The sequence below is a fragment of the Gossypium raimondii genome, chromosome 7 (genome assembly GCF_025698545.1).
Source record: "Gossypium raimondii isolate GPD5lz chromosome 7, ASM2569854v1, whole genome shotgun sequence".
In the NCBI taxonomy this organism is placed as follows: domain Eukaryota; kingdom Viridiplantae; phylum Streptophyta; class Magnoliopsida; order Malvales; family Malvaceae; genus Gossypium; species Gossypium raimondii.
Window position 1 is genome coordinate 41058813 of NC_068571.1, and position 23252 is coordinate 41082064.

The window sequence follows — 23252 nt, forward strand, 5'->3', positions numbered from 1 at the left end:
AAATGGTGAGAATGAAATGCATATATGTTAAAATGTATAAAAACATGGATTTGTCAAATCCAAAATTGTTTTAAGGATTTCAAAATCATTTCTAACTAAGTCTCCAAGGGTTTAAGAAAGTATTATTTTTTTAAAGATTTTTATAATTTTAAATCATTAATAATTAGAATAATGGCCGAGTTCATCATGGGTAAACGTTGAGGGCAAAATATATTGAATATTTTAGAAATAACGTCAACTTAATAGGATATGTAAAATATTAAGAATTAAATTTGTTATCATACTAATCAAAATAAAGTTACATCAGTATTCTTTTTGTGACTAAATACATTTTAATAACAAAGTGACTAGAATTGAAAATTCACTTATCCTGAGTGACAAAATTAACAAAACAGAAAAATTTACCTTTAAATAATTTACCTTGAGTAACTATTTAAATGATTTACCTTTATGTTTTTATGTTAACCATACCAAAATGTATCAAGTTGGTCATTATTCTTAATATTTAAAATTTTATAATTATAAAATATTATAAAATTATAGAAATTATCAAAACCAAACAAATTACATACCTCAATCAAGCAAAATGAGTGCGAACCTAGCTTGCTTTTTTTTTTTTTCTTTTGTAGTTTCGCAATAGAAAGATGAACATGCAAGTATTTTACCTATGTTTTATTATAATAACATATTTTTTTTCTAATTTTACAAAACTAACCTTTATAATTTAATATGAAAACCATATATTATAAACCCAAACTGCCCACTCAAATAACCAAGGGTCAAATAACCACTTAAGGGCTTCATAATTAATTAATTGTAGCAAATAAACACTTAAACAATTAGTATGCCACTATTGTATTTTACACGATTAAGTCCTTTTATCAAATTAACTATCCAATCGGTAAAATTTTATGAGTTCAATTTGTGGTCCCAAAGCATCGTTCGACTAGGGTCTAAACCGAAACATTACGAAACCACCATTTTCAACACCGCTAAAAAACGGGTTGTTACAACCTATGTATCCAAGTCCTTTTACTAGGGTTCATCAGGCGAAATGGTTTAGATGAAATTGAGATTCTAAAATGGGATGAAACGAACTTGCATCCAAATTGAAAGTCATTGAATGAATTGATCATGAAAAATTGATTGAAGTGATACCTTTGACATGTATATAATTGTATTATTTCTTGATTGAACGAGTTTATAAGACAAGTTACATAAATGTGACATGGATTGGCATGTTAAGTGATTGTAGGATTAAATGATCTTGATTGTAAGTTAATGCTCACCTTGTTGGTGTTTTGATTGCCATGTTTAGCTAAAGTTATTCTAAGCTAAGGTAGCTTATAATGATTAGGTAAAAAAATAATGAAGTATTGTATTATACTTATGAACTTACTAAGCATCCTATATGCTTACCTTTTTTGTTTCATGTCCCCTGTAGATCGTCACCTTACAGAACTTGTCAAGTCGGATCGTCCTGAAGCTCACACTATCACCGAATCGATAGTTATGCGATCATTTTGAATCTAGAGTTGTGGCACGTATATAAGTGTCTTGATGTGTGCCTTAAGTGTTTACTACTTGACTATTATGACATAACCAATTTATAAAATGTGTTGCCTTTGTGATTTTATACATATATGGTGTTGGATATATATATTATGCAAGAATAAGTGATGATATATAATCAAAACATATGTTTGGTATGTGGAATGATATAGATTAGGGTAGAAAAGGGTAGCTTGGATAATGAATGATTGAGTTGGATGTATATTTGTAATTGATACCTAGAAATATTATTGAAATGTGTGACTTATACTTAGTTTTTGAAGTTCATGTTGAAGACCTATAAGTCATTGATGTGTATAATGTGCATATCTATATGTTTTTGAAGTGGAATGACATGCTTCAATTGGGTATGGCATAGGTAAAAATTGGTATTTGGCATGTAATGTTGTAAATTGGTTTTGAATAGATTGAGATCATGTTTGAGTTGGATTTAGTTGGAATTGGTTGGGTGACTTGTTGACATGAAATGGTATGATTTTTGCTTTGTTTTAATGGTTTAAGATGTTGAGAATCAATCAAGGTAGCTTTGCATATCTTGGATTGAAACCAAATTGTATTTTGGCTAAAACAGGTCACATCTCGACGATCAAAATCCTCGTCGCAACGCTTCGCCAACAAGAAGTGATGTCACGATGTCGAAATGCATGAAGTCACAACATGACTTACTGAGTTGGCGACGTCACGATGTAGAAATAGTGAAGTCACGACATCGGTCTTGAAATTTCAAAATTTTACAATTTGGTCCTAATTCATGTACGATCTAATAAAAGAGCTTTGTAAGCTTGTGTGGAACTTAGAAATGATTGTAATATTATATTTAGAATGTGAATACTTGTTTGCATATGTTATTGGTCAGATGTTGTCAAATTGTCTGAAGTTACTCCGGTAAAGATTGTAGCATCCTATAGCCCGAATTCGATGACCGGGTCAGGCGAGGGTGTTACAATAGTAACTATTAAAATTCATCAAATAAAAATTAAAAACCAAATTAAATCACCTCCATTGAATTGTGTTTGATAAATTAAACACACAATTAAACAAATTCATAATTAACACTAAATTCATTCTATTAACAGGACTATGAAAAATTTAAACCTATTGATATTGACAATTAATGTAACATCCTGAAAGTCAGTAGTGTCGAAAAGTGTATTTTCAGGGCTCTGCTTTCGTAAATCGAACTCATAAATATTTTTATTTAATATTTACGAAAATGCGTTGGAAGTGAATTGAATTTCGAGCAAGTAATTTCGATGAAATAATGTTTAATTAGAGTACAGGGGCTAAATCAAAAAAGGGTCAAAAGTCTAATTATTAATGAAATATAATTATAATTGAATTTATAAGACTTATTAAATAAATAAACCTTTGTGTATAGTCATAATGGTGGTCGACTAAGATTTATAGTACATGTTATATATATGTTAAAACTTACGTTATTATTAAAATAAAATAATAACAAAAGGGTTAGTGGATTGAAATAGAATGTGACTATTCTCTTTTCAAATTTTCTTCTTCTTTCGAAACAAGAAGGAACATGGGGAAGACGAAAGGCACAACTAGGGTTCTTAGATTTCAAGCTCAAATTGCTAACGTCAATTCGGAATCCGCGAGAAAGAAAGGGAAAGACAAGATTGTCGACGAGTAGCTCGGAGTATACGATTTGTGTTTCTATAATCCAAACTATTTCAATTGTTGTATTTGTACATTACATGGCATGGTAAGGTACAAGTTGATTTAGTGTGATATATTGAAGTGGTTGAATTGAATATTTGTTTTATATATCGAATTGAATATTACTTGAAATTTGAAATTGTTTTTTATTGGAAATAAAATATGTTGCTATGTGCATATATATATATACATGTATGTGATTGAATTATTGGATTGATGAAATTGTGTGGTCGAATTGAGGAATTGATTTATGAATTGAACCGAGAAATATGTTACCCTATTAACTGTTTGGGCAGGGTCAGGTATAATTGGCATGCCATAGGACAAGAAGAGTTAGGGTTTTACGACTACTGTTCTGTGAAATCCCGACAAAATCTTGCCTAAGAAAACCTGCGTGCCTGGAAAAAATAAAAATAACAGAATTAAAGGTTTGGATCTAGAAATGAAAAATAAAATAAAAAGCAGAATTAAAAATATTGAATCGAAAATTCGAGAAATTAAAAATAGAGTTGAGAGAAAGGAAATTCTTATGGGAGATTCCAGCCTCTAGTTGTCTCGTTCCGCCTTGGGTTCTATCTTCGGCTTTTAGATGATCCTTCCCAAACCGCATAAGCCAGTTATAGTGGAAGATGACACCTACGACCACCAGTTTTAAGGATTTAGACTTACGATTTAATGGAACCTGACTCTAGCCAACAATCGTTTTTGTGGAATCGTCTTATGCTAGATCAACGCTTCTCAATGGCGAATCCCACGCCATTTTGTCTCTTAAGCTCGTCAATCTCTGACGCAGTAAGCTAACTAACCGACTGTGCAACCTTCCCAAAACATACAAAGCGGCCGCCTTTGCATACGTTGAAAAGCTTAATTTTTAAGGGACATGGACGGAAGTGTCAGCCCCATTGTGCGGAGAAACGATGAATACTCAACGAGAGGCTAAGTACGGACTCTAAGCCTCAAGAACCCTTTTTGGGAAATATCGACAACTTTCGGCTAGATGAGTTTAGTGGCTCATGATTGTGATGGAAAAGAAAATAAATATAATAAAAATGAAGATTTTATTGAAAGGAAATATGAGAAGAACAAAAGCCTAGACTTTTGGGGAGAGAGTGTTTACAGAAAAAGATCGATCTCTTTTGAGTCACTTCACCCCCTATTTATAGTGCTAGGGGAACAGTCTAATCCTACTTAAATTCCCAAAAGATAAATACATTTAATTGAAGATAAATAAATATAAATAAAGATAAATTAAATAAAATCTTAAAATTAAATAATCCTTAATAATTATATTAATATTAATTATCCTAATATAATTAAAATAGAGTTTGATAGAATAAAATCTCTTCTTTTTGCATTTCAACTCTTGTGTCCTCCATGCTTGCACTTTTGGCACCAACTTTTTTCCTTGTGTCGCACATTGGCCCATTTTATCTCTAAATTCACGCTTTTGGTCATTAATTTTGCTTTTGCCTCAAATTTAGTCCCTATTAGATAAAAGATCATAAATAGCTCAAATTAGCAGGATCATACTCAGAATAAATACATAATTAATACATAAAAATACGTTATTCAAGAGTGTTATCAAATTCCCCCTACTTAGCCCATGCTTGCCCTCAAGTATGGTTCCTATCTACTGTGAAAGTTAGATTCTGCCATAAAAGAAATATCACTCCAAAGTTTTATAAAAATCAGTCAAAAATGCATATGAAAAATAAAGAGAACCCTAAGCTTGCTTTAAGTAAAACAGAAAAAGTTTCCAATTAATACCCACAAAAATTAGAATCGACTTTAATTATTTAATGAAAATTAGGTAAATTACCAAACCTACCAAGACACCCTATTTGTTTCCTCGTTTAGTCCCCAAATTACATTTTTTTTCTTTTTCTTTTTTATTTATTTTGATTTATATTTATTTATTTTTTATATTTTTTATGCTTTAGGAATATACTGAACCTTTTGACGCTAAGAGAGATGACAGCCAAGTACCCCACCCCGGTTACTCTGCCAAACAGACTCCTAATTATATTTTTTCTTAAGAACACATTGAATCTTTTGACGTGAAGAGAGATAACAGCCAAGCACCTTACCCCGGTTACTCAGCCCAACATGTTCTTAAAAATTAATTCTGGTTAGCGGAGTTTTACCTAACACGTCACACAACCTTTTGACGTGAAATAGGATGACAACCCAAGCACCCTACCCCGGTTACTCAGTCAGTCACGTTTTTAAGCTGCACTCATAACCACAGAAACATTAAATGACATTCTATTAATAACTTTTTTTTATGAAAACTTTAGAGAAAAACGATTAAGTGTCTAAAATATGTTTCAGTAATTACCTTAATAGTCATGGACATATTTTAGCATGCAAACATATTAAGTGTCCACTTTGTATTAAACTTGATCAATTTTACGAAAAGCAAGATAAAGTTAACTCTATGAATCACAATTATTTTTAGCCTAATAAGAATAAAACAGTGGAGATGACATCAATTATGGAAAATCCGTAATTTCCTCAGAAAACAAGAATCATGCTTGTAGGTCAAATAGTAGGCAATTCTTGGTAAAAATCTTGGGCATGAAAAGAGGCAGGAGATTCTAAATAAATATGGACAAAATGGAGCCTCAAGCAGTAAATAATCACAGCAACAGCAACAACAACCAAAACCACAGCAGAAAATTACAGTAATAATGAAGAGTACCTCCCACTATTAAAAGCACATTGTCCTCAATGTGGACGAAAAGAAATAAATAGGTAGAAAAGTTTAGAAAAACTCCCAGTGTTGTTACTGTCAATCGCATATGATGACAATGAGCTCGGTCAGTTGCTGGCCAAAGGTTTCAAGTCGGGCCTCAATGCACTCTAAGCATTGCTCAACGGTTTTCTTCGCATTTTCGCTTTGTTTTATCTAAGCAAAAGAAGAGAAATTTTTTAATATCCAAATAAGTAATAAATAATAAAATAAAATAAATTAATAAATAAAGTAAAGAATAGATAAATAAATAATAAAAATTGGGTTGCCTCCCAACAAGCGCTTGTTTAACGTCGTTAACTCGACGCCGTTATTGGTTCTATGGTGGTTCCAAATGGATTTTCTCAACCGTGTGGGCTTGAAAATTCTCATAAAATGGCTTCAACCACTAGCCATTGACTACGAACCGCTCTCTAGATTCTTCACTCTTTATTTCAATCGCTCTATGTGTGAACACTTCAGTAACAATAAAATGTCCTTGCCATCGTGATCGAAGCTTACCTGGGAATAACTTTAACACGGAGTTATAAAGTAAAACTTTTTGTCCTACCGAAAAATGCTTCTGAGCTATTTTCTTATCGTGAAACAACTTTGTCTTGTCTTTATAAATGCGAGCATTCTCATAGGCATCATTGTGAATTTCTTCTAACTCTTGGATGTCTAATTTCCTTGCCTTTCCTGCAGGTTCTAACTCTATTTTACATTGTCGAATGACCCAATAGGCTTTATGTTCTAATTCGACTGGAAGGTGGCAAGCTTTGCCAAAAATAAGTCGATACGAGGTCATGACAATTGGTCCCTTATACGCAGTCCGATAGGCCCAAAGAGCGTCATGTAGCCGAAGGCTCCAATCTTTTCGGTTGGGACAAACCATTTTCTCCAAAATAGTCTTGATTTCCCTATTCGAGACTTCGGCTTGACCGTTCGTTTGGGGATGGTAAGCCGTAGCTATACGGTGGTGGACTCCGTATTTTGTGAACAGTGCCTCCATGACCTTATTGCAAAAGTGGGTGCCACGGTCACTGATTACGGCTCGAGATATGCCAAACTTGGAAAAAATAGTTCGTTTTAGAAACTCCACAGCAGTTTTGGCATTGTCATTGTGAGTAGGCTTTGCTTTTATCCACTTAGAAATATAGTCTACTGCAAGAATTATATATACATTGCTAAATGAAGAAATAGATGGGCCCATGAAATCGATGCCCCATGCATCAAGATTTCGCATACATGAATCGGGGAAAGGGGCATTTGATTTCGTTTAATGATGTTACATGTATGTTGGCACTTATCACAAGACTTACAGAAGTTATATGCGTCTCGAAAAATTGTGGGCCAATATAGCCCACATTCTAACACCTTATGAGCAGTCTGTTTAGGGCCAAAGTGACATCCGCAAGCTTCAGCATGAAAAAAATTAAGGATAGAAGTTACCTCAGTTTCTAGAACAGATCTTCGTATTATCTGGTCTAAACAATGTTTCCATAAGTGTGGGTCATCCCAAATGTAATATCGAGTGTCGCGTCTAAGCTTGTCCCTCACGGAACGTGCTAACTCGGTGAGTAAAGATCCTGTGGCTATAAAGTTTACTATATCTGCATACCATGTGAGACGTGCCTCGGTCAAGAATAGGCTCTCATCAGGGAATTCTTCCTTAATAGAGATGTCGTCAAAAAGTACTTTTATTCTGCTTAAGTGATCAGCCACTAAATTCTCGCATCCATTTTTGTCTCAAATCTCGATGTCAAATTCTTGGAGCAGCAAAATCCACCTAATGAGCCTCGGTTTTGCTTCTTTCTTCGCGATCAAGTACCTGAGGGTTGCATGATCAGAAAAAATAATTACTTTAGATTCCAATAAATAAGGTCGAAATCTATCTAAAGCAAATACAACTACTAAGAGTTCTTTTTTCGTAGTGGTGCAGTTGCTCTGCGCAGCATCTAGGGTTTTCGAGGCATAACATATGACATGTGGTTCTTTGTCTATCCTTTGCCCCAACACAGCTCCTACACTGCACTCGCTGGCATCACACATAATTTCAAACGGGTATTTCCAATCTAGCAGTTGCACTATAGGAGCGGAGACTAACTTTTGCTTGAGTGTATCAAATAGCTCCTTACATTTTGGGCCAAACTCAAATTTCTTATCCTTCTGCAACAACTCACACAGTGGTTCAGCTACCTTCGAGAAGTTCTTTATAAAGCGTCTGTAGAACCCTGCATGGCCAAGGAAAAAACGAATTTCCCTCACAGTGGAGGGATAAGGCAAAGAATTTATAATATCAATTTTGGCCTTATCGACCTCAATTCCTTTAGATGAAACAACATGACCCAGAATTAAACCCTTGTTTACCATAACATGACACTTTTCATAATTCAAAATAAGATTAAATTCTATGCACCTTCTTAAAATTATTGTTAGGTTTTTAAGGCATTCATAAAAACAATTCTCATATACAGTAAAATCATTCATAAAAACTTTGATAATTTTTTCCACATATTCAGAAAATATACTCACCATGCATCTCTAGAAGGTGGCCGATGTATTACAAAGACCGAATGGCATCCTTCTGTACGTAAATGTACCGAATAGGCATGTAAAAGTGGTTTTTTCTGATCCTCCGATGCGACTGGAATTTGAAAGATACATGAGTATCCATCAAGACAACAAAAGTGAGTTTTTCCAGCTAATCGTTCAAGCATTTGATCTATAAAAGGAAGAGGGAAATGATCTTTTCTAATGTATGAGTTCAACTTCCTGTAATCAATGCAGATGCGCCACCCATTTTGTACTCGGGTAGGTACCAAGTCACCTTCAGCATTTTTCTTTACTGTCACGCTCGTTTTCTTGGGCACGACTTGTACCGGACTTACCCACCTACTGTCAGAAATAGGGTAAATTACGTTAGTGTCCAGAAGCTTGATTATTTCTTTTTTTACTACCTCCAGCATATTCGAATTTAGCCGTCTTTGCGCCTGTCGCCTCGGTTTCATGTTTTCCTCCAAGTAGATCCTGTGTGTGCATGTCAAAGGGCTTATCCCTTTTAAGTCTCCAATGGTCCAGCCAATCGCCTCCTTATGACTTTTTAGTACATGAACCAAACTTTCATCTTCATGTGTGGAGAGTCTATTGGAGACTATGATTGGTAGAGTATTACCTTTCCCCAAAAATACATATTTCAGATGCTCAGGAAGTAGTTTCAACTCCAACTCTGGTGCTTGTATAACAAAAGGTAACAATTTAGTGTTTGGAGATGATAACTCATTAACAAATTCAAATTTATCAAGTTCATAATTATCTCTATAAATTGACTCAAAATTCTCTTCCACTAAATACTCAATTATTTCGATACGATTTACGCTCAAGATTTCACTTGGATGGCTAATGGTGTCGTAGACATTAAACTTTACGATCTCCCCATCAAACTCCATCGTGAGAGTTCCACTTCGAACGTTGATTTTAGTACTAGCCGTACTAAGGAACGGTAGACCCAGCAGGAGATCTGAAGTTCCAGGAGTGCTATCTTCCTTCATTTTGATCATATAAAAATCAGCAGGGAAAATAAGCTCGTTTATTTTTACTAGAACATCATCAATGACTCCTTCTAGATGCACAATAGACCTGTCCGCCAATTAAATGATAACACCTATTTTTGTCAAAAAACTCACGTTAAGTGATTCATAAATAGAATACGGCATTACATTTATAGAAGCCCCTAAATCACACATAGCCTTCTTAATTCACAGATGACCTATTTTGCATGGTATTGCAAACATGCCCCTATCGGCATTTTCCGCTGTAACACTACGGATACATTCTCACAAACATTCACCTTTTCATTACCTGTTAATTTTCGCTTGTTGGTGCAAAGCTATTTAAGAAATTTAGCATACCGCAATATTTGCTTGATGACGTCCAACAGTGGAATATTGATCTCGACATTCCTAAATGTTTCGAGGATTTTCTTGTCCTCTTTACCTCTTCGACACTGGTTGAATCATTCTAAAAATAGAGGTTGAATTTTAGGCAGTGAAGGCTTCGGTCGTACCTGTTCGTATTTCTCGGGTTTTTCTTGGGCCATTTCTTTGCCAAGACTTTTGTCAAGAATCAGTTCCAGTACCTTTTCACTTCGCAACATCACTGCATTTGCATTTTCTCTAGGGTTTGGTTCTGTTTGTGACGGCAACTTTCCTTGAGAGGTCAATTTCTCGATCGGTGTGGTTAACTCTCTGATGGACGCCTCGGTTTTCTATTGAAAATCCTTCACCTCTTTTTGGAAATTAAAAGTTTGCTGTTGGATTTACTGTTGAAAATCAAGAACATTAGCTGCTAACTTATTGACCATGGTTTCTAAAGAATTACCTGAACCTTGCGGCTGTTGCGGAAACCGATTTTGGTATGGCTGGTTATTTCGTGGGTTGGCCCCATAACTTAAGTTAGGATGGTCCTTCCACCCTGGGTTGTAAGTATTAGTGTAGGGGTCGTATCGCCTTTGTGGCGGCCCAGGGAAATTTCTCACAGTATCCAGATGGGCCATGGTATCATCATACAAACTGGGACATGTATCAGTTGTATGATCAAGTGTAGCACATATTCTGCATAACCAGGATACCTTCGTTTTTTCTACAATAACAGAGTTCATCATATTAGTAAGTCTATCAACTTTATCTTCTAAGGTTGAATTACTTAGCTGGTGAACCCTTCTAGTGGGTTCAGTATTAGCTCGGAACTGCTGAGAATTTGTAGCCATCGTGGAGATCAAGTCTCTCGCTTGTTGGAGAGTCATGTTGACCAATGTTCCTCCACTAGCAGCGTCTACCATATTCATCTCCATGGGCTTCAAACCTTCATAAAAATATTGGAGGAGAGATTGCTCTGTTATACCATGTTGTGGGCAGCTTGCATATAACTTCTTAAACCGCTCCCAATAATCGTAAAGGAACTCAGCTTCTTTTTGCCTTATTCCAAAGATCTCTCTTCTTAGCTCAGCTGCTCGAGACGCTAGAAAAAACCTGTTTAGAAACAAACGAGATAGATCAGCCCAAGTTGTAATAGATCTAGGGGGTAAATAAAATAATCATTCCTTAGCGGAATCTGTTAGGGAGAAAGGGAAATCACGCTATTTAATCTGATCCTCAGTTACCCCATGAGGTTTCATGCTAAGACAAGCCATATGAAACCCTTTCAGATGCTTGTGGGGATTTTCATTTTGCAACCCATAAAAAGTTGGCAGTAACTGGATTAAACCTGACTTCAACTCAAAATCAGTATCCACAGTAGGATACGCGATGCACAATGGTGGTTGTTCTGTTGAGCTTGACCGATTCTTAGAATCGTTTGAGCCATTGATTGGTGTGCTAGATTCGGGTTTTCGTTAACCCTAGCGTTAAGCACTTCTTCTGGTGAGTCGACTTCTACTTTTTGACTTTCAAGTGTTCGAGTAGGGTTTTCGTTAACCCTAAACTCAGCTTCGTCGTCGACTTCGATTTCTAGAGGTGCGTTACTTTGAGTTCTAACCACCGCTGACTACTTTTTCTATAACTTTGTCTCCTTGCGATTGGCTCTAGAAGTCTTCTCAATTTCTGAATCGAAAGCAAGAGTACCTGGAGCAGATCTGCTCATAAGAAACAAAAAACAAGATTAGTACGTTGCCAGTCCCCGGCAACGGTGCCAAAATTTGATGTAGTCGTTGAAAGCACCAAAAATATCCTATCCCTAATAAATAATGAAAAAGAATAGTAAAATGAAAGTAGGATCAAATCTTAAGGGACTGGATTTGCACAATATCTTGTTCCGTGAAATCCCGGCAGAATCTTGCCCAAGAAAACCTGCGTGCCTGGAAAAAAATAAAAATAACAGAATTAAAGGTTTGGATCTGTAAATGAAAAATAAAATAAAAATAGAATTAAGAATTTTGAATAGAAAATTCGAAAAATTAAAAATAGAGTTGAGAGAAAGGAAATTCTTATGGGAGATTCCAGCCTCTAGTTGTCTCGTTCCACCTTGGGTTCTATCCTCAGCTTTTAGATGATCCTTCCCAAACCGCATATAGTGGAAGAGGACGCCTACGACCACCAGTTTCAAGAATTTAGACTTACGATTTAATGGAACCTGACTCTAGCCAACAATCGTTTCTATGGAATCGTCTTATGCTAGATCAACGCTTCTCAATGGCGAATCCCAAGCCATTTTGTCTCTTAAGCTCGCCAACCTCTGACGCAGTAAGCTAACGAACCGACTGTGCAACCTTCCCAAAACATACAAAGCGGCCGCCTTTGTATACGTTGAAAAGCTTACTTTTTAAGGGACATGGACGGAAGTGTCAGCCCCGTAGTGCGGAGAAACGATGAATACTCAACGAGAGGCTAAGTACGGACTCTAAGCCTCAAGAACCCTTTTTGGGAAATATCGACAACTTTCGGCTAAATGGATTTAGTGGCTCATGATTGTGGTGGAAAAGAAAATAAATATAATAAAAATGGAGATTTTATTGAAAGGAACTATGAGAAGAACAAAAGCCTAAACTTTTGGGGAGAGAGTGTTTACAGAAAAAGATCGATCTCTTTTGAGTCACTTCAGCCCCTATTTTTAGTGCTAGGGGAGACAGTCTAATCCTACTTAAATTCCCAAAAGATAAATACATTTAATTGAATTTAAATAAAGATAAATAAAATAAAATCTTAAAATTAAATAATACTTAATAATTATATTAATATTAATTATCCTAATATAATTAAAATAGAGTCTAATAGAATAAATCTCTTCTTTTTGCATTTCAACTCTTGTGTCCTCCATGCTTGCACTTTTGGCACCAAATTTTTTCCTTGTGTCGCACATTGGCCTATTATATCTCTAAATTCACGCTTTTGGCCATTAATTTTACTTTTGCCTCAAATTTAGTCCCTATTAGATAAAAGATCATAAATAGCTCAAATTAGCAGGATCATACTCAGAATAAATACATAATTAATACATAAAAATACGTTATTCTAGAGTGTTATCAACTACATGTCGGGGAGTGCTAGGCACCCCATTTGTCGGTTATACCGACCAGTGCTAGGCACATCTATTTGTTAGTTTTACCGGCCAGGGCAGGGCAAGAAAAGAATAAGAAGAAAGAAAATGGATCAAATATAGTAAAAAAAAAAAAAGAGTTTAACTTAGATTAGAATTTATCCTAAAAATTCACTTTTTAAGCATCCAATAGTATCATGTCGCACCATATTTTTTTAGAGTACATGAAGAATATAATACATCAAGAAGCATTAAATTAACTAGTATTACTATTTTTAACTCTAAAATTAATAAATTAATCTATTTTTAAATAAAATCCTAAAACTCTAAACTTTAGATCCTAATGTCACCCTTTTCATAAAATCATAAATTTTAAAATTCTAAATTTTTAATCCGACTAGTCCATAACCATTGCATTACTATGATGACTTGTTAAATTTATTTAATTAGGGTTAAGATGTTATTAAGAAAAATTGATGGAAGGGACACATTTTGATTGAAGTCTAAATGTATAGTAGAATCCTAATTTATTTTAGTTATTAAAATTTAAATTACGAATACATTGATATTTTATTATTAATATAATTTAATTTTTTCGAGAGAGATGAGTTTATTAATAAAGGAGAGATTTTTTTACTTTTTATTTAAAGGTATTAGATTAGTTTTTTTTTCTTCCAAATGCTGGATGATGAGGATAGATGAAAGAGTGGATCGGACTTGGATTTTTGAAACCTTTTAATGGGCCTAAATAGAGTTTAGAATACATGCTCCACTTTAAACTCAATTTCCAACTTCCAGCCCTAGAAACATACATTCTCTTCAGCTCTTTTCACTCTTCTCAAACTACACGGAGACGCGGCCGCCATTTTTGGTTCCAGGTAAACTTTCCTTTTCCTTTCCAACTTTAGATCCAACATCTCTTTTCTCTATTTTGTTGTCTTCTGAGAAAGAATCAGTTGTTTCTACATTTTCTTATGGTTAGAATAATTTTAATATCAGCAGAACAAAATTGGGTTTTGGTTTGAATGATGTAAGAGAATAGGAAGAGGTGTCATTTTGAGAAATTAATGCTTACAAGTTACAATCATGAGCTGCTTGGTTTTTAAAATCTGATTTGCAGCAACTTGGATTTGGAAGAATGGTGAGAGTCAGCGTTTTGAACGACGCACTCAAGAGCATGTATAATGCAGAAAAGAGGGGCAAACGACAGGTTATGATCAGGCCTTCCTCAAAAGTCATCATCAAATTCCTTTTGGTCATGCAAAAGCATGGTTTGCTCTCCACCGTTTCCTTTTTTTAAAATCTATAATTGATACGAAAATGCTGATACATTTAACCTTTTGATTCCCTTTTTAGGTTACATTGAGAGTTTGAGTATGTTGATGATCACAGAGCTGGCAAGATTGTGGTTGAACTCAATGGGAGACTCAACAAGTGTGGGGTGATTAGTCCTCGTTTCGATGTCGGTGTCAAAGAGATCGAGGGTTGGACCGCTAGGCTACTTCCTTCCAGACAGGTTAGCTTGGACACTTCTGATTTATGCTGTCATACAGTTGGTCGAGTGACATGTCTTGCATTTATTCTCATAGTCCACTAGATAAGATTTTATGGGTGACATAAGTTAATGGAAGGTTCAATCAGTTCAAATGAGATAGAATATTATGGGATCTATGTGTCTTCTTATTGCAGTTTGGGTATATTGTGCTTACCACATCTGCTGGCATCATGGACCACGAAGAAGCTAGAAGAAAGAATGTTGGTGGAAAAGTACTTGGTTTCTTCTATTGAGGCAAATTTCTTAGATTTTTCATTTTTGTTTGAAGTTTCTCTTCATCTAGAACCTCTGTTGGTACCGATTTCAATTCATATTTAGGGGATTACGAGGTTTTGGTTCGTTTGCCTTTTTGTCGTCTGATAGTTTGAAGTTGGCCCGTTAAGGTTTCTGTACCCAGTTTTTTCACAATTTTATAACTTTGCATATTATCCTTTTTCTTTTTCTCATGATTTGGTTGATGATTATTATATTTCAAGGCGTAATGGTATACTGGAGAACTATTGAGAATGATTAAGGTTTACATCTCCTTGTACTTTTGGACTTTTGTTCCTCCACTTTTATTTTATGTCTTGTTTGGTAACTTGAAAATTTGCATTCGGATTTTATTTAATGTGGAAATGGTGAGAATGAAATGCATATATGTTAAAAATGTATAAAAACATGGATTTGTCAAATCCAAAATTGTTTTAAGGATTTCAAAATCATTTCTAACTAAGTCTCCAAGGGTTTAAGAAAGTATTATTTTTTAAAGATTTTTATAATTTTAAATCATTAATAATTAGAATAATGGCGAGTTCATCATGGGTAAACGTTGAGGGCAAAATATATTGAATATTTTAGAAATAACGTCAACTTAATAGGATATGTAAAATATTAAGAATTAAATTTGTTATCATACTAATCAAAATAAAGTTACATCAGTATTCTTTTTTGTGACTAAATACATTTTAATAACAAAGTGACTAGAATTGAAAATTCACTTATCCGGAGTGACAAAATTAACAAAACAGAAAAATTACCTTTAAATAATTTACCTTGAGTAACTATTTAAATGATTTACCTTTATGTTTTTATGTTAACCATACCAAAAATGTATCAAGTTGGTCATTATTCTTAATATTTAAAATTTTATAATTATAAAATATTATAAAATTATAGAAATTATCAAAAACCGAACAAATTACATACCTCAATCAAGCAAAATGAGTGCCGAACCTAGCTTGCTCTTTTTCTTTTTTTCTTTTGTAGTTTCGGCAATAGAAAGATGAACATGCAAGTATTTTACCTATGTTTTATTATAATAACATATTTTTTTTTCTAATTTTACAAAACTAACCTTTATAATTTAATATGAAAACCATATATTATAAACCCAAAACTGTCCACTCAAATAACCAAGGGTCAAATAACCACTTAAGGGCTTCATAATTAATTAATTGTAGCAAATAAACACTTAAACAATTAGTATGCCACTATTGTATTTTACACGATTAAGTCCTTTTATCAAATTAACTATCCAATCGGTAAAATTTTATGAGTTCGAATTTGTGGTCCCGAAAGCACTGTTCCGACTAGGGTCTAAACCGAGCTGTTACAGAAACCACCATTTTCAACACCGCTAAAAAACGGGTTGTTACAACCTATGTATCCAAGTCCTTTTACTAGGGTTCATCAGGCGAAATGGTTTAGATGAAATTGAGATTCTAAAATGGGATGAAACGAACTTCGCATCCAAATTGAAAGTCATTGAATGAATTGATCATGAAAAATTGATTGAAGTGATACCTTTGACATGTATATAATTGTATTATTTCTTGATTGAACGAGTTTATAAGACAAGTTACATAAATGTGACATGGATTGGCATGTTAAGTGATTGTAGGATTAAATGATCTTGATTGTAAGTTAATGCTCACCTTGTTGGTGTTTTGATTGCCATGTTTAGCTAAAGTTATTCTAAGCTAAGGTAGCTTATAATGATTAGGTAAAAAAATAATGAAGTATTGTATTATACTTATGAACTTACTAAGCATCCTATATGCTTACCTTTTTTGTTTCATGTCCCCAGAGATCGTCACCTTACGAACTTGTCAAGTCGGATCGTCTCAAGCTCACACTATCACCGAATCGATAGTTATGCGATCATTTTGAATCTAGAGTTGTGCACGTATATAAGTGTCTTGATGTGTGCCTTAAGTGTTTACTACTTGACTATTATGACATAACCAATTTATAAAATGTGTTGCCTTTGTGATTTTATACATATATGGTGTTGGATATATATATTGTGCAAGAATAAGTGATGATATATAATCAAAACATATGTTTGGTATGTGGAATGATATAGATTAGGGTAGAAAAGGGTAGCTTGGATAATGAATGATTGAGTTGGATGTATATTTGTAATTGATACCTAGAAATATTATTGAAATGTGTGACTTATACTTAGTTTTTGAAGTTCATGTTGAAGACCTATAAGTCATTGATGTGTATAATGTGCATATCTATATGTTTTTGAAGTGGAATGACATGCTTCAATTTGGTATGGCATAGGTAAAAATTGGTATTTGGCATGTAATGTTGTAAATTGGTTTTGAATAAATTGAGATCATGTTTGAGTTGGATTTAGTTGGAATTGGTTGGGTGACTTGTTGACATGAAATGGTATGATTTTTGCTTTGTTTTAATGGTTTAAGATGTTGAGAATCAATCAAGGTAGCTTTGCATATCTTGGATTGAAACCAAATTGTATTTTTGGCTAAAACAGGGTCACATCTCGACGATCAACATCCCTCGTCGCAACGTCGGCCAACAGTAAGTGATGTCACGATGTCGAAATGCATGAAGTCACTACATGACTTACTGAGTTGGCGACGTCACGATGTAGAAATAGTGAAGTCACGACATCGGTCTTGAAATTTCAAAATTTTACAATTTGGTCCTAATTCATGTACGATCTAATAAAAGAGCTTTCGTAAGCTTGTGTGGAACTTAGAAATGATTGTAATATTATATTTAGAATGTGAATACTTGTTTGCATATGTTATTGGTCAGATGTTGTCAAATTGTCTGAAGTTACTCCGGTAAAGATTGTAGCATCCTATAGCCCGAATTCGTTGACCGGGTCAGGCGAGGGTGTTACAATAGTAACTATTAAAATTCATCAAATAAAAATTAAAAACCAAATTAAATCACCTCCATTGAATTGTGTTTGATAAATTAAACACACAATTAAACAAATTCATAATTAACACTAAATTCATTCTATTAACAGGACTATGAAAAATTCAAACCTATTGATATTGACAATTAATGTAACATCCTGAAAGTCAGTAGTGTCGAAAATTGTATTTTCAGGGCTCTGCTTTCGTAAATCGAACTCATAAATATTTTTATTTAATATTTACGAAAATGCGTTGGAAGTGAATTGAATTTCGAGCAAGTAATTTCGATGAAATAATGTTTAATTAGAGTACAGTGGCTAAATCAAAAAAGGGTCAAAAGTCTAATTATTAATGAAATATAATTATAATGGTGGTCGACTAAGATTTATAGTACATGTTATACATATGTTAAAACTTACGTTATTATTAAAATAAAATAAAAACAAAAAGGTTAGTGGATTGAAATAGAATGTGACTATTCTCTTTTCAAATTTTCTTCTTCTTTCGAAACAAGAAGGAACATGGAGAAGAAGAAATGCACGACTAGGGTTCTTAGATTTCAAGCTCAAATTGCTAACGTCGATTCGAAATCCGCGAGAAATAAAGGGAAAGACAAGATTGTCGACGAGTAGCTCGGAGTATACAGTTTGTGTTTCTATAATCCAAACTATTTCAATTGCTGTATTTGTACATTACATGGCATGGTAAGCTACAAGTTTAGTGTGATATATTGAAGTGGTTGAATTGAATATTTGTGCTATATATCGAATTGAATATTATTTGAAATGTGAAATTGTTTTTAATTGGAAATAAAATATGTTACTATGTGCATATATATACATGTATGTGATTGAATTATTGGATTGATGAAATTGTGTGATGGAATTGAGGAATTGGTTTATGAATTGAACCGAGAAATATGTTACCCTATTAACTGTTTGGGCAGGGTTAGGTATAATTGGCATGCCATAGGACATGAAGAGTTCAGGGTTTTATGACTACATGTCGGGGAGTGCTAGGCACCCCATTTGTCGGTTATACCGACCAGTGCTAGGCACATCTATTTGTTAGTTTTACCGGCCAGGGCAGGGCACAATTCTTTTCTACGGATTTATCCGTTAGGCACTGGATGCCAAACATCGGCGTGTTGGTTGGATCCGCATATCCGTATATCCGCATATCCGCATATCCGAGTCTGAGTTATGTTAATAGTGGAAAATAAAAAGGAAATGTGCAATTGAAAATAGAAATAGAAATCAGAATTATGGTATGTGAAATGCTGGAAATAGAAATGGTTGTGAACTTGGGATGTTTATATAATAAATGTATGAAATGAATGTGTGATGGTTTCTGAAATACTCATGTTTAAATGGATTAATGAAGTTATAAAAGGAGAATGAAGAGCTATATGTTTCTTTGCACTTTTCTTTTTGCATTTTAATCTTATAAATGAATGTTTTGAATTATGTTAGTTATTCGGATAATAGAACCACCCTTGAGTTGTACTCAGCGTACGATTTATTTTTCTCATGCGCAGGTTAGGTACTTATCGATACGATTGTCAATTCAACATCCAGCAGTAATCCCGAACTCAATTGTGGTGAATGCTTCTTTTTGGTCTTGGCATGTACCTAGGATATTTAAGGTTTAAAATGGCCATTTTGTATTTACTTAGCCGTTTGAGATTTGTGTAAATATGTATAATTGTGATGACAATGGTTATATGGTTGATAATTTGATGAGTTGCTTTGGTTATGTGTTTAATGTTTCCTTGGTTAGGAAAATAGCATGTTAGGCATTGTGTTTTGGTTAATGCTTAGTTTTGTCGGTGAAGGATATGCTTAGATTATATTAGAAAATGTTTGATAAGTTGGCGCTTAAATATGTTGTGTTGAAGGATTGGATATGTGTATGTATAGTGTGAAAATTTGAGGTAACAGTGAAGGTATATCGGCATGAATGAATTTGGTAAATTGGCTAGTCTTGAATTGTTGATTGAGGAGCCTATTTGTGGCATATAAGTTTGACACTTAGGATGATGGTTTTAATTGATGTTTTGGAGTTGATTTGAGTGCTTTTTGAGCAGGTTAAAATTTGGTTCAATGGTAGCTTGTGGTGTATGTGTTTTTAGATAATTTGCATGCTTTGAAAGACCTATTTCCAGGTACACATGGCCTGAGACATGGCTTGGCACATGATCGTGTGTCACACACGAGCTAGTGGCACGACCGTGTGGTTTGAAAATTCTTAATGAATTTGGTGCACATGAGTACAGTGAGTTACACGGTTTGCTCACACGATCGTATGACTCATGTTTTAAGTTTTTTTTTCCATATTTTATTTCAAACTAATCCCTGTTTGTTTCCAACTGATATTTAAGGTCCCATAAGCTCAATTTAAGGCCCATTTTATACGAATGATACGGCTAATGACTGGATATTGATTTTGAATTGTTTTTAGTTGCTATCGGATTTGTAAATCGTTGTAATATCACGTGGCCCTATTTTGATGACGGAGATGGGTTAAGGGTGTTATAATTAACTTCCCTAAAAATTCGAATTAAACACTAAAAAGTTATTACCTTTAGGTGTACCAAATTGGACAAAAAAAGAAGAAGCACAAGTACCCCCTTAAAAGAATATCAAACTCGAGTGCCAAATGATATATTAAACCAAAAAAATAAGTATAATTATCCTAAACATGAGTTATTCTCTTCTTCTTCCTTCCATTCTTTTAGATTTTAATTTACTTTAGTTTTAACTTTAGTTTCACCACCATGAAATGAAGCTCTTTTCATTCAAACACAATCCCAATACATTGATATTTTATTATTAATATAATTTAATTTTTTCGAGTTAATAAAGGAGAGATTTTTTTACTTTTTATTTAAAGGTATTAGATTAGTTTTTTTTTTTTCCAAATGCTGGATGATGAGGATAGATGAAAGAGTAGATCGGACTTGGATTTTTGAAACCTTTTAATGGGCCTAAATAGAGTTTAGAATACATGCTCCACTTTAAACTCAATTTCCAACTTCCAGCCCTAGAAACATACATTCTCTTCAACTCTTTTCACTCTTCTCAAACTACACGGAGACGCGGCCGCCATTTTTGGTTCCAGGTAAACTTTCCTTTTCCTTTCCAACTTTAGATCCAACATCTCTTTTCTCTATTTTGTTGTCTTCTGAGAAAGAGTCAGTTGTGTCTACATTTTCTTATGGTTAGAATAATTTTAATATCAGCAGAACAAAATTGGGTTTTGGTTTGAATGATGTAAGAGAATAGGAAGAGGTGTCATTTTGAGAAATTAATGCTTACAAGTTACAATCATGAGCTGCTTGGTTTTTAAAATCTGATTTGCAGCAACTTGGATTTGGAAGAATGGTGAGAGTCAGCGTTTTGAACGACGCACTCAAGAGCATGTATAATGCAGAAAAGAGGGGCAAACGACAGGTTATGATCAGGCCTTCCTCAAAAGTCATCATCAAATTCCTTTTGGTCATGCAAAAGCATGGTTTGCTCTCCACCGTTTCCTTTTTTTAAAATCTATAATTGATACGAAAATGCTGATACATTTAACCTTTTGATTCCCCTTTTTTAGGTTACATTGGAGAGTTTGAGTATGTTGATGATCACAGAGCTGGCAAGATTGTGGTTGAACTCAATGGGAGACTCAACAAGTGTGGGGTGATTAGTCCTCGTTTCGATGTCGGTGTCAAAGAGATCGAGGGTTGGACCGCTAGGCTACTTCCTTCCAGACAGGTTAGCTTGGACACTTCTGATTTATGCTGTCATACAGTTGGTCGAGTGACATGTCTTGCATTTATTCTCATAGTCCACTAGATAAGATTTTATGGGTGACATAAGTTAATGGAAGGTTCAATCAGTTCAAATGAGATAGAATATTATGGGATCTATGTGTCTTCTTATTGCAGTTTGGGTATATTGTGCTTACCACATCTGCTGGCATCATGGACCACGAAGAAGCTAGAAGAAAGAATGTTGGTGGAAAAGTACTTGGTTTCTTCTATTGAGGCAAATTTCTTAGATTTTTCATTTTTGTTTGAAGTTTCTCTTCATCTAGAACCTCTGTTGGTACCGATTTCAATTCATATTTAGGGGATTACGAGGTTTTGGTTCGTTTGCCTTTTTGTCGTCTGATAGTTTGAAGTTGGCCCGTTAAGGTTTCTGTACCCAGTTTTTTCACAATTTTATAACTTTGCATATTATCCTTTTCTTTTCTCATGATTTGGTTGATGATTATTATATTTCAAGGCGTAATGGTATACTGGAGAACTATTGAGAATGATTAAGGTTTACATCTCCTTGTACTTTTGGACTTTTGTTCCTCCACTTTTATTTTATGTCTTGTTTGGTAACTTGAAAATTTGCATTCGGATTTTATTTAATGTGGAAATGGTGAGAATGAAATGCATATATGTTAAAATGTATAAAAACATGGATTTGTCAAATCCAAAATTGTTTTAAGGATTTCAAAATCATTTCTAACTAAGTCTCCAAGGGTTTAAGAAAGTATTATGAATGTTACATCAATTTATACTATTTTTAAATCTAAATTTTAAGATTCTAGTTTTTGAATGCTACTTTTAAGGATTTAGTCAGTTTTCAGATTTAAAAATGTAACTTTAATTGTTAGCATTGTTAAAGTCTTGAAAAATCTGAAATGTAAGATGGATTAACTTTGAAATTTATAAAAGTACCAAGGATTGGAGCCTATTTTAACCTGATCATAACTCTACCGGTTACATGGCTGAATATCTTTATGAAAGAAAATATGCATAATTTCACTAAATCTAGAAAGCTTCAAAATATTCTAAGGAGGAGGAAAGTTTAAATCTATGCTATAAATATTTATTTTCATAAAAAATTATTGCCTGGTATCTATATCTGTTCGTATATGGACATGAATGGAGTTGGGTTTTAATGGTCCAAATGTATGAAAAAAATCTAAAATAAAACTAGACATGTTGATGTTGGGATATGGAACATAAATGATGCTTGGACCCTACGTGAAAGTATGACCACCTATCAAGAGATGATACGAGCGTTTTATTTTTGGTGGGATTAGAACCCCTGATCTATTGTATATAGGTCACCTATTGGTGTATATGACACCACTTTATGTGACAACTCATGTCGCCTCTTAGTGGGAACTGTATGTTCATGTACAGTCAAGACACTCACTTTTATGAACCATACACGACTCTCTAAGGGGAGAGGGATAAAACCTTTACCTTTCATTGTTGAGAGATCAAATCGGTATCTTTGAGGACACTTCAAAAACTTTTTCCGGAGGAACTAATCTCCTTGAAGTAAGATTTTAATCTTTCAAATGTATGAAAATTGGGGTGTCTGAATTTGAAGCAATACATAGCAACATAGAGAGCAAAATCATGAGACTCGAAGCTCATAAACTATCTCATCTCATTTTGCTAGCGATGAATTAATGATCAAGTGACTCTGCACATTCTTTCATGCTTTCAGCCCATAAATATATAATTAAG

General features: G+C 34.0%; 1 protein-coding gene and 1 non-coding gene across 4 annotated transcripts; both read left to right on the top strand.

Moving 5' to 3' along the window:
* The first annotated feature begins 10875 nt into the window (after positions 1-10875).
* LOC128042710 (small nucleolar RNA R71) lies at positions 10876-10982 on the top strand. The gene has a single exon (XR_008198223.1). It is a non-coding gene; the product is annotated as a small nucleolar RNA R71 (small nucleolar RNA).
* A 2741-nt stretch (positions 10983-13723) lies between these two features.
* Positions 13724-21961, top strand: LOC105791111 (40S ribosomal protein S15a-1). Of its 3 annotated transcripts, none has more exons than XM_052633714.1 (4): positions 13724-13887; positions 14130-14280; positions 21329-21489; positions 21663-21961. In XM_052633714.1, the coding sequence occupies exons 1-4, from the start codon at positions 13774-13776 to the stop codon at positions 21759-21761; spliced, it is 525 nt and encodes a 174-aa protein (XP_052489674.1). In that variant the 5' UTR covers positions 13724-13773; the 3' UTR covers positions 21762-21961. The 3 variants fall into 3 exon arrangements, with proteins under 3 accessions (XP_052489674.1, XP_052489675.1, XP_012474480.1); XM_052633715.1 differs by lacking the exon at positions 14130-14280 and adding an exon at positions 21091-21241 and having other exon boundaries at positions 13725-13887; XM_012619026.2 differs by lacking the exons at positions 13724-13887; positions 14130-14280 and adding exons at positions 20707-20848; positions 21091-21241.
* Positions 21962-23252: the final 1291 nt, after the last annotated feature.